This window comes from Dendrobates tinctorius, unplaced genomic scaffold, assembly GCF_039654945.1.
Source record: "Dendrobates tinctorius isolate UK_male_01 unplaced genomic scaffold, ASM3965494v1 ptg000108l, whole genome shotgun sequence".
Lineage (NCBI taxonomy): Eukaryota > Metazoa > Chordata > Amphibia > Anura > Dendrobatidae > Dendrobates > Dendrobates tinctorius.
This window is the reverse complement of record NW_027361776.1, coordinates 5,094,934-5,107,556: the sequence shown is the minus strand read 5'-3', so window position 1 is coordinate 5,107,556 and position 12,623 is coordinate 5,094,934. Positions and strand designations below refer to the sequence as shown.

General features: G+C 48.6%; 1 protein-coding gene across 3 annotated transcripts in view; it reads left to right on the top strand.

The window, feature by feature from the left end:
• The window catches only part of TENM2 (teneurin transmembrane protein 2), a 6,300,157-nt gene that overhangs the window by 6,247,458 nt on the left and 40,076 nt on the right, over window positions 1-12,623 (top strand). For all 3 annotated transcript variants that reach the window (XM_073589482.1, XM_073589484.1, XM_073589485.1), the window contains one exon: window positions 12,216-12,346. In XM_073589482.1, the coding sequence (XP_073445583.1) occupies window positions 12,216-12,346 (131 nt within the window). The remainder of the gene's footprint in view (window positions 1-12,215; window positions 12,347-12,623) is intronic.

The window sequence follows — 12,623 nt, the reverse complement described above, 5'->3', positions numbered from 1 at the left end:
CCCGTGCCAAAGACACTGCCGAGAACCAGCTGACGGTGCTGGAACCCGGATGGGTAGCAGAAGCTAGAAGAGTCAATGGAACTGCCGAGAAGCAGCTGATGGTGCTGGAAACAAGAGTGGCAGCAGAAGGAACAAGAGCCAATGGCACAACCATGGACCAGCTGACGGTGCTGGAACACGGTTACTAAGCAGGAGGAACCTGTCCTACAAAGCACTACCAAGGACCAGCAGACATTGCTGGAACTCGGATACCGAGAAGGAGACACCTAGGCCAAAGGCACTGCCGAGGACCAGCTGACGGTGCTGGAACCCAGATGGGTAGCAGAAGGTACCCATGAAAAGCAAAGTTGCAAGGCCGCGAGCCCGCCGCAGTTACTGAAACCCACAGTCCTACAGTGGGTGCTTGTCCTATTGGCACTACGGAATCAGCGTTTATTACCAGAACCCGCAGCCCACATAGGAAGCACCTAAACTGCAGGCACCATAGACTCGGCTAACCCAACCGCAACACGACAGGACAACGTATTTGTGGCAAAGTGACATTGACACTAACCAGAAACAGCAGGCGTGCTGGAACCAGGCTGGGCAGGAGGGAGTAGCCGTGCCAAAGACACTTCTGAGCAGCAACTGGCGATGTTGCAGCCCAGGGTCAATCATGCAGCAGGCTGAGACCTACTTAGAGCAAGTAGTAAATAAGATGTAGTATGATTTTGGAGGCAGCAGGAGACTTTGTCATCCACACAGCAGGGGAGCAGCTGGCGTTACTGAACCCCACTAACACTGGAGCATGTGTTTTTCTCTGTGCATACGGCACTTCCGAGCACCAACTGGCTGTGTTGAAGCCCAGGATCAATCATGGAGCAGGCTGAGGCCTACTTGAAGCAAGTTTTATATCGGTTGTACATTACTACTGATTGTAACCGTGCTCCACTTAGGCCTCTGGCTCCACTGTCTCTAGTTTTTCCCCTGGCCTCCAACCCCACCAGTTACTGCTCTGAAGTGGCGTCTGCACAATCCATACTTGTTCCTGTGTTACTGGGGCTCAGTCACGTCAGTTAATCCCCTGATGTGTGTCCGGCAATGTCTCCTGCTCTGTCCACATTCCCACTACTATTAGTGGGAATGTGGACAGAGCAGGAGACATTGCCGGACACATATCAGGGGATCAACTGACGTGAATGGGCCCCAGTAACAAAGGAACAAGTGTGGATTGTGCAGACGCCACTTCTGAGCAGCAACTGGTGGGGTTGGAGGCCAGGGGAAATACTAGAGACAGTGGAGACAGAGGCCTAAGTGGAGCACGGTTAAAAATCAGTAGCAGTGTGACTGTGTAGGCAGCAGGAGACTTTGTCGTCCACACAGCAGGGGAGCAGCTGTCGTTACTGAACCCCACTGACACAGGAGCTAGTGTTTCTCTCTGTGCGGACGGCACTTCCAAGCTACAACTGGCTGTGTTGAAGCCCAGGATCAATCATGTAGCAGGCTGAGGCCTACTTGGGGCAAGTAGAAAATAAGATGTAGTGTGATTTTGGAGGCAGCAGGAGACTTTGTCGTCCACACAGCAGGGGTGCAGCTGGCGTTACTGAACCCCACTAACACTGGAGCATGTGTTTTTCTCTGTGCAGACGGCACTTCTGAGCAACAGCTGGCTGTGTTGAAGCCCAGGATCAATAATGGAGCAGGCTGAGGCCTACTTGGAGCAAGTAGTAAATAAGATGTAGTGTGATTTTGGAGGGAGCAGGAGATATTGCCGTCCACACAGCAGGGGAACAGCTGACGTTACTGAACTCATTAACACAGGAGCTAGTGTGTTTTTCTCTGTGAAGACGGCACTTCTGAACACCAACTGGCGTTGTTGGAGCCCAGGATCAAGCATGGAGCAGGCTGAGGCCTACTTGGAACAAGTAGAAAATCGGATGTTGTGTCAATGTGGAGGGAGCAGGAGACTTTGCCGTCCACCCAGCAGGGGAGCAGCTGGCGTTACTGAACCCCACTAACACAGGAGCTAGTGTTTTTCTCTGTGCGGACAGCACTTCCGAGCGACAACTGGCTGTGTTGAAGCCCAGGATCAATCATGCAGCAGGCGGAGGCCAACTTGCAGCAAGTTTTATCTAGGTTGTAGACTACTACTGATTGTAGCCGTGCTCCACTATGGCCTCTGGCTCCACTGTCTCTAGTATTTCCCCTGGCCTCCAAGCCCGCCAGTTACTGCTCTGAAGTGGCGTCTGCACAATCCACACTTGTTCCTGTGTTACTGGGGCTCAGTCACGTCAGTTGATCCCCTGATGTGTGTCCGGCAAGGTCTCCTGCTCTGTCCACATTCCCACTACCCCCTGGCCTCCAACCCCGCCACCTCAGAGCAGCAACTGGCGGGGTTGGAGGCCAGGGGAAATACTAGAGACAGTGGAGCCAGAGGCCTAAGTGGAGCAGGGTTAAAAATCAGTTGTAGTTTGAATGTGGATGGAGCAGGAGACTTTGCCGTCCACACAGCAGGGGAGCAGCTGGCATTACTGAACCCCACTAACACAGGAGCGAGTGTTTTTATCTGTGCGGACGGCACTTCCGAGCAACAACTGGCTGTGTTGAAGCCCAGGATCAATCATGGAGCAGGCTGAGGCCTACTTGGAGCAAGTAGTAAATACGATGTAGTGTGATTTTGGAGGGAGCAGGAGATATTGCCGTCCACACAGCAGGGGAACAGCTGACGTTACTGAACCCATTAACACAGGAGCTAGTGTGTTTTTCTCTGTGAAGACGGCACTTCTGAACACCACTGGCGTTGTTGGAGCCCAGGATCAAGCATGGAGCAGGCTGAGGCCTACTTGGAACAAGTAGAAAATCGGATGTTGTGTCAATGTGGAGGGAGCAGGAGACTTTGCCGTCCACCCAGCAGGGGAGCAGCTGGCGTTACTGAACCCCACTAACACAGGAGCTAGTGTTTTTCTCTGTGCGGACAGCACTTCCGAGCGACAACTGGCTGTGTTGAAGCCCAGGATCAATCATGCAGCAGGCGGAGGCCAACTTGCAGCAAGTTTTATCTAGGTTGTAGACTACTACTGATTGTAGCCGTGCTCCACTATGGCCTCTGGCTCCACTGTCTCTAGTATTTCCCCTGGCCTCCAAGCCCGCCAGTTACTGCTCTGAAGTGGCGTCTGCACAATCCACACTTGTTTCTGTGTTACTGGGGCTCAGTCACGTCAGTTGATCCCCTGATGTGTGTCCGGCAAGGTCTCCTGCTCTGTCCACATTCCCACTACTCCCTGGCCTCCAACCCCGCCACCTCAGAGCAGCAACTGGCGGAGTTGGAGGCCAGGGGAAATACTAGAGACAGTGGAGCCAGAGGCCTAAGTGGAGCAGGGTTAAAAATCAGTTGTAGTTTGAATGTGGATGGAGCAGGAGACTTTGCCGTCCACACAGCAGGGGAGCAGCTGGCATTACTGAACCCCACTAACACAGGAGCGAGTGTTTTTATCTGTGCGGACGGCACTTCCGAGCAACAACTGGCTGTGTTGAAGCCCAGGATCAATCATGGAGCAGGCTGAGGCCTACTTGGAGCAAGTAGTAAATAAGATGTAGTGTGATTTTGGAGGGAGCAGGAGATATTGCCGTCCACACAGCAGGGGAACAGCTGACGTTACTGAACCCATTAACACAGGAGCTAGTGTGTTTTTCTCTGTGAAGACGGCACTTCTGAACACCAACTGGCCTTGTTGGAGCCCAGGATCAAGCATGGAGCAGGCTGAGGCCTACTTGGAACAAGTAGAAAATCGGATGTTGTGTCAATGTGGAGGGAGCTGGAGACTTTGCCGTCCACCCAGCAGGGGAGCAGCTGGCGTTACTGAACCCCACTAACACAGGAGCTAGTGTTTTTCTCTGTGCGGACAGCACTTCCGAGCGACAACTGGCTGTGTTGAAGCCCAGGATCAATCATGCAGCAGGCGGAGGCCAACTTGCAGCAAGTTTTATCTAGGTTGTAGACTACTACTGATTGTAGCCGTGCTCCACTATGGCCTCTGGCTCCACTGTCTCTAGTATTTCCCCTGGCCTCCAAGCCCGCCAGTTACTGCTCTGAAGTGGCGTCTGCACAATCCACACTTGTTCCTGTGTTACTGGGGCTCAGTCACGTCAGTTGATCCCCTGATGTGTGTCCGGCAAGGTCTCCTGCTCTGTCCACATTCCCACTACCCCCTGGCCTCCAACCCCACCACCTCAGAGCAGCAACTGGCGGGGTTGGAGGCCAGGGGAAATACTAGAGACAGTGGAGCCAGAGGCCTAAGTGGAGCACTGTTAAAAATCAGTAGTAGTTCGAATGTGGAGGGAGCAGGAGACTTTGCCGTCCACACAGCAGGGGAGCAGCTGGCGTTACTGAACCCCATTAACACAGGAGCTAGTGTTTTTCTCTGTGCAGATGGCACTTCTGAGCGACAACTGGCTGTGTTGAAGCCCAGGGATTACAGTTCAGGTGGTAGAAACATGAACACAACAGGAGACCTGGATACTGTTGCCAACCAATTATTTATTCTGGAAGAGGACTGGCGAGATCCAGGCCTTGTTCATTTTCAGAAAAGTAAGCCGGTCAACGTTATCGGAGGATAGTCACATGCGACGGTCTGTTAGTACACCACCTGCGGCACTAAAGACACGTTCCGATAATACACTGGCAGCAGGGTAAGCCAGCACCTCCAATGCATACTGGCTAAGCTCTGGCCATGTATCCAGCTTAGAGACCCAAAACTTGAAGGGGGAAGAGCCATCTGGGAGTACACTGACAGGGCAAGACATGTAGTCTGTCACCATCTGACGGAAGCGTTGCCTCTTGCTGACTGGAGCCGTCTGCGATGGTGTAGACAATTGTGGCGGACACACAAAACTTTGCCACATTTGGGCCATACTGGTCTTGCCTTGTGCTGAGGCGCTGCCTCTGCTCCCTCTTTGTGCAGAGCTTCCTCCACTGCCTCGACGCACAGAGCTGCTTTGTAAAGCACTAGCAGCACTGCTGTCGGGTGGAATGGAGAACATGATGGACTGCACCAGTGTGTCTTGGTACTCCCGCATTTTACGCTCCCGGTTCAACGGTGGTATGAGGCTTTGTAAGTTGTCCCGGTAGCGAGGATCTAGGAGGGTGTACACCCAATAATCAGCCGTGTTGAGAATGTGGGCGATGCGGCGGTCGTTGCTCAGGCACTGCAGCATGAAATCAGCCATGTGCTGCAGACTCCCAACTGCCAAAGAAACGCTGTCCCCTGCTTGAGTCGTCATCTCTGCCTGCTCTGCATCACCCAACCCTCGCTGTACATACTGACTAGAGCATTGTGTACCTCCCTCCTCTGGAGAGATGTCTTCCTCCTCCATTGACTCCTCCTCATCCTCCTCACAACGTGTCCCCTGCCTAGGCCTTTGTGAGGAACCACGTAGCGCAGATTGTCCAGAAGCAGATTGCATTTGTGACTCCTCATCCTCCACCCCTTCCGAAACCTCATCCCTTAGTGCTTGCAGTGTTTTTTGAAGCAGGCAGATAAGGGGGACATTCATGCTGACCAGTGCATCATCTGCACTCGCCATCCGTGTGGAATCATCGAAGGCACGCAAAACGAGGCAGATGTCCTTCATAGAGTCTCACTCAGTGGTGCTGAAGTGTGACCATCGCACAGTGCGACTTGTTTGCGCCTGATGCAGCTGGTACTCCATGACTGCTGCCTGCTGCTCACACAACTGCTCCAACATATGTAACGTTGAATTCCACCTGGTGGGTAGGTCACATATGATGCGATGTTCCGGAAGGCATAATCGGTGCTGCAGGGCAGCAAGGCGCGATCTTGCCGTGCTGGAACGCCGCAAGTGAGCGCACTCTATGCGGACCTTGTGCAGCAGTGCATCAAGATCCGGATAGTCCCTCAGAAAGCTCTGCACGACCAAGTTGAGCACATGTGCCAGACATGGGAAGTGAGTGAGGTTGCCTAGACCCAGAGCTGCCACCAGATTTCGCCCATTGTCACACACTACCAAGCCTGGCTGGATGGCTGGAGATTCGCTGGCACTAACGACACGTCGCTCTCCTGCTTCATGGCATTCCAGAGCTCCTGCACTGTGTGGCTTCAATTCCCCAAAGAAATTAATTTCAGTACGGCCTGTTGACGTTTGGCCACGGCTGTGCTCATATCGGTCGAAACAGGCTCCTGCAGCTCTGTTTCTGAGGAACTTGAGTAGGAGGAGTCAATGTGTACAGACTGGATTCCTGCAATCCGTGGAGTTGGCAGAACACGTACAGCGCCACTCTCCAGATCTGTACCCGGCTCCACAACATTGACCTAATGGGCAGTGAGGGAAAGGTATCGTCCCTGTCCATGGTTACTGGTCCACGCATCGGTGGTCAGGTGGACCTTGCTACTGATGGCATTTAGTAGCGCATATTTTATTTTTCCCTCCACATGCTTTTGCAGGGCAGGGACGGCATGCCTGCTGAAATAAAAGCGGCTGGGCACGGTGTATTGTGGGACTGCCAATGCCATGAAGTTCCGGAAGGTGTCAGTCTCCACCAGCCTGAATGACAGCATTTCAAGGGCCAGTAGTTTGGCAATGCCAGCATTCAGAGCCTGTGCTCGGGGATGGTTTGCCGAGTATGGCCGCCTTTTATCCCATGCCTGTGCTACCGATGGCTGTAGAGTGGCCTGGGAGTGTGAGGATGACTGGGAATGTGGTGCTGTGGGTGGAATGTCACTGGGTATCCAGACAACAGTGCCAGAGGTTCTTCCTTGGCGATCCTGTGAGGAAGCCGAACCAGCTGTGTGTGAGCTGGAGGAAGAGGCCCCAACACGAGCTGAAGAGGTGGTAGGTGGTGCTGTACGTTGGCCTATGTCTTCAGTGTGTCTGTGTAACTCCAGCTCGTGCTTGGACCGCACATGTTTCCACATATTTGTGGTATTGAGGTTGCTGACATTTTTCCCTCTTTTGACTTTCTGATGACACAGCTTGCTTTTGACAAAGCTAATGTCATCTGCAACTGTGTCAAAAAAGGACCTCACACTGCAAGTCTTGGGAGCGCCCGTTTTGGATTTTGGAAGAGGAATGCTCCTAACGGGTGCCGAAGTGGAGGCTACAGGCAACCAAGTCTGCCCCCTCCCTCTCCCTCCTGTTTTGTCCGTTCGGGGAATCTCTTCCTCAGAGCTGCTCCCACCACCTTCCTGTTCCTCACGCCATGATGGATCAAGGACCTCATCATCTACACTCCCCTCTTCAAACACCTGCTTCTCCTGGGTTGTCTCGCCAGCACCGTATGCACCAGAAAGTGGCACTTGAGTCTCCTCATCATCTGATGCGTACTGAGGTGTGCTGACCATAGGCACTGGCCCACCCACCTCTTCAGATTCAGAGGGACAAAGAAGTTGCGCATCACTGCATACTCCCTCTTCTTCACATTCTTGAATGCTGCTTGGCTGGCCCCCTCTTTCCAAGCCAACAGATTCAGAGAACAGAAGTAGAGACTGTGATGGCTCCTGTCCAGGGCTCTCTGACTGCCTGGGCACTTTGGCAGGTGGTGAAGAGACAGATGGTTGCTCTTCAGTGCTCTGGCCCTGAGAGAACGTGGAAGTCATTGAAGTCGATGCGTTAACTGCCATCCATCCGACAACGGCTTCAATTTGTTCCTCCCGCAGTAGTGGGGTACGGCGAGGTCCTACAAAGCTGCGCATAAAGGACTGTTGCCTGCTAAAACTGGGGGATTGTTGTGAGTTCATTTTCCCCTTCACCATTGAGGTCTGATGAACTCCCTCTTCTGGTGAAGGAAGGTAGTGAGGCTGATTACAAAGCACCTGAGCAGAATGATGATGACTGGGTGACTGGGATTGCTGACTGGATATAAGGCAGCCGACGCCCTTCTGCCTTGCGGGTGATTACTCTGAGGGATTCTTGGAGACCAGTCTGATTCCTGCTCCTCAAAAGCTAAGTTTTCTGCTCTACTTTTTGCATTTCTGTTTTGGTTTTGTTTTGCCTTGTTTTTCTGGATTTCTGCCTTTCCCTGCTGGGTGAGCTGAATTCCTTTTTGCTCTGTCTTCAGATAATACCTGAGTACTGATATAGTCTTTTTGAAGCCTAGCGTCTTCAGGGCTTTTTTCCCTATCAGTCTGTTGGCTCTTGTTTTTGAGAGGGTTTTGGCGGATTGCAGACAGCAGCTTTTCTATTCTGTCCTATTTAGTTAGCTTGGGCCCCATCATTTGCTCAGCCTATCTTTCTATCTGTGTGAGTGTTTTTTCATCTTGCTTCACCGTCATTATATGTTGGGGGCTGCCTATTGCTTTGGGGTCTGCTCTGGGGCTGTTTAGATTTCCCTTTCTGTCTTTATGCTATGTAGTTCTCCGGCTGTGATTGAGGGGTCTAGGGCACCATAGGAACCCCCCACGGCTACTGCTAGTTGTTGTTGTTAGGTTCAGGGGTCTGCAATCCGATAGCTGCCAACTTCTCTGGTTTTCTGGACTTAGCTAGTATTTCTGTTTTTGCCTCCTACGGTGACTCATTCATAACAGGGGATGCTGACTCACTGGTGCCCGCAGCAGGCACAGAATCCCCACGTCCTCTCCCTGCAGAATCCCCACGTCCTCTCCCTGCTGAAACCCCACGCCCACGTGCCTTACTCCCTGCCTTCTTCATCTTGGTAGACTGATAAAGATAGGCAGAAAAGTACAAACGGGGGGCTTAGTGTGCTTATTCCTGAACAGCTGGTAACAGGTATAAGAAACACTAATTTTATGATGTGTTTGTGTGGACTACACTTTAATATGCGCTAATGTGGCCTACACAACTGTCAAATGGAGTGTTTGGTGAACTTTATTTTGTTTTTGTTTTTTTCAAAAAAACTAAAAGGATGTGACCAAAGATTTGAGAGCGATAGTATCACAAACTTTTTGGAGCTATTACAATGCAGGAAGGTAACCTACAATGCAAAAGATGAGGCTCCAAAAAATAGGGTAATACTAATCTAGCTGCAGCTGAAGGGCACAAGCCAGAAAAAAGGCTCCTCTATCTACTCCTATATAGTGTTTGCAACCAACCAATGTAGATGGATACGGATGGATGCACACTAATAGGAGAATAAAAAATGAGCTGCAATAGAAGAAAAATATGTGTGAGGCAGTGATGCACGCTGAGCGGCCTACAACCAGACGTAGCTGCAGGACACACTACTCAGCGTGAGCTGCACTCACACACAGAGACCTCTCAGACAGCCGTAAACAGTGCAGATAAGTGGGCACTAGCACTGAAAGGCTGCATAAAGGCTCCGCTGTCTACTCCTATAGTGTTTGCAACCACCGTATATGGATACAGATGGATGCACACTAATAGGAGAATAAAAAATGAGCTGCAATAAAAGAAAAATATGTGTGAGGCAGTAACGCACACAGAGCGGCCTACAACCAGACGTAGCTGTAGGACACACTACTCAACGTGAGCTGCACTCACACACAGAGACCTCTCAGACAGCCGTGAAGAGTGCAGCAAACTGGGCACTAGCACTGAAAGGCTGCAGAGAGGCTCCGCTGTCTACTCCTATAGTGTTTGCAACCAACGTATATGGATACAGATGGATGCACAGTGCACACTAATAGGAGAATAAAAAATGAGCAGCAAAAAAAGAAAAATATGTATGAGGCAGAGACACACGCTGAGCGGCCTACAACCAGACGTGGCTGCAGGACACACTACTCAGCGTGAGCTGCACTCACACAGACCTTGCAGACAGCTGTGAACACTGCTGCAAGGCAAAAGAAAGCTATAGTGATGGATTATGTAGCCTGGGTAAAGCACACTATGTTTGTGAAAATCGCTATGTCTAACTGTCCCTCAGAGTCTTGAACAGCAGCCTGTCCCTAACTGAACTCACAGCAGAGTGAACCAGAAATGGCGGCTTTTATAGTGCATCATGACATCATTTCAGCAGCCAATCACAGCCATGCCATTAGTTAACATGCCTACATGCCTAACAGGATGTGCCCACACTTCTGAGGATTGTCATTGGCTGAATCAAGTCAAACTGGCTTATAGCATTATGGGAACTTCCGAATCCGGTATTCGATATGCAAAAAGTATCGGAACTCAGTATCGGAAATCCGATACAGTGAATATCGGCCGATACCCGATACTTGCGGTATCGGAATGCTCAACACTAGTCATGTTAAATTACCGTACTTATGTGGACATAAGTAAGATCCTTTAAAATTATGATCTAAAATTGTATTAGAATTTTACTTCTTTAAGGAGGTCACAGATCACATCATGGCGCTACAAGTGTTCAGATGAAGTAGTATCTGCTGTGTAATTTGTTCCAATCTAACTAGCAATTAAACTCAGAACTTGACATTAATATATATCAGGTCTTATGGAAGATGGGAATGTTTAGTCCACCTCGTTCTACACTTTCACCTTGTGTTTCAGATTGGTACTCATCAGCATGTAACAGAGATGTTTTTTGTCTGCATTTAACTATTTGGGGCTGTGTTCCATTACCTATTATACCAACTGAAGTCTGTAAAGCCCTGTGGAATTACTGGTGCTACTTAAGTGAGGAAAGAAATAAATATATAAAGCCATAGTCCGCTTCTAATTCACGTATATGTAAATCATGTCCAAAAAGTCATTACAATATGGCTGAAGTCTTTTTACACTTGCTTATCTCAAAGATGGCAGCAATGTGCACTATAATTGTTGGTTACCAAATAAATGAATCACAGCTAATATTTAATGCATCTCACTCTGCCCTAAATGTTGTATACCAGTACTTGCCTTCAGAAATCCCCACTGTCCCCTCAACTCCACTAGTTACATCTCATCACGTGTTTTTTTATTTATTTTAGTGACTTAAATAACCCCCTTCATTTTCTCAACACTTTATGAACATTATCAACACTGTCCCCAATGGGGCTCACACTCTACATTACCTATCAGTGTGTCTTTGGAGTGTGGGAGGAACCCGGAATACCCAGAGGAAACCCACGCAAACACGGGGAGAACATACAAACTCCTTGCAGTTTACACATGCCCTTGATGACCGTCAGTCGAGTGAGTCTGACAATTGGCTGCTAAGGTGGATGGTTATCTATAGTGCTGACTTGCTGGCCCCTTGAGGACCTACTGGTGAATTGTGATCCCTCAAAGAACCACACACTACAACACAAATAAAAATGTGGGGGAGCTGGTTTGCCAAAGGTGACTATATATTGTAGGCAGAGAGATTTTTTATTTCGTGTTAGTCTTAAAACTAATTCATAAATTGATCCATGCAGAGAAAGAATGGATCTTCCTTGTTTTTTAGCAAGAAATATACTAATTTCCAACTATGTGCATGAGTAAGAGAGAAATCAGGGGTATCCTGTAAACAACATAGGATAGGTAATAAATGTATGATCAACTTGAGTCCAACTAGTGGAATCCCCACAAGTCACAAGAAAGGGGTCTAAAGGTCACCTATTTGAATAAGACATTAATGTCCCCTGCTTTATTAAATATCGTATTGGAATTATATAATTAATGAAACAGTGGTCATATATGCACAGTAATGCTTCATTCACACAGGAGATTTTGGGACCTCATTCTCATAAATAAGGGAAGTTTCAGCAATCACTCATTTATCACCTTTCCTGTAAATGTTGTGCATGTAATAACCCAATACCCCTTATAATGTGCAACAAGAAGCTTTTGCTATGAATGCATATGCATGTGTATCTTTATGACATTCCTAGTCACACATAGATTTTTGATGGGTACAACTCCCTAAGAAATGGACCAGCTTAAGTACAAACATGAGTATGTGACACTAGTGATAATCAAGTACAAATGGTTTGTGCTGAATACAGGCTTCTCATAACCTATCAACTAAGGGTACTTGTATCTGGAGGTGTGCTTTAAGATCAGGCTATGTTGTTGGCTACTAGCATAGAAAAAAAATAACTATTGTGCAACTTCTGTGTTTTCCTATAAGAAAAAATAAAAAAGGTTTGTGAAATAAAATATTTCACTTGGTTGGTAAGTTAGTATTTTCCTGTCTAACAGTTCAGCAACTTCCTGTTGAACACATCCATTCAATGCAAAATTAGCTGAAAGAACGCAGCTAGTGATAATAGCTTCCCCTGACGCTAAAGCTCCGACTATAAAATCTATAAAACAGCACCTCATCATATGCAGATATACAAACTAAGTGACAATTATATTTTATGTCCATTCTGCAGATGTGCAAAGCTGGCTGGTGATATTTGGATTTCAACTGAGCAATATAATTCCCGGCTTCCCAAGATCCAAACTGCATTTTGTGGCACCTCCGTATGAACTGACTGAAAGTCAAGAATGTGAAAATGGACAGGTACATCTCGTCTTCCTCACTTATATGAGCCGCCAGGGCTCAGTGTAATATCTTACATTTCCACTTGTATGACATAAAGATAGGATTTTTATTATAATGATCTCATGCACAATGTGCATTTTGCCTGCCTAGATAGTTATGTTAATTGCAGTATCATTAGCTCTTTGTGTGTATACCCTTGAGTTGTTTCTTGATTAACAATTATACAGGGAAATTTAAAGGTAGCCGGCCATCTGTTCCATCTACAGTATAACAACCTACACCTTTGGGATTTTAT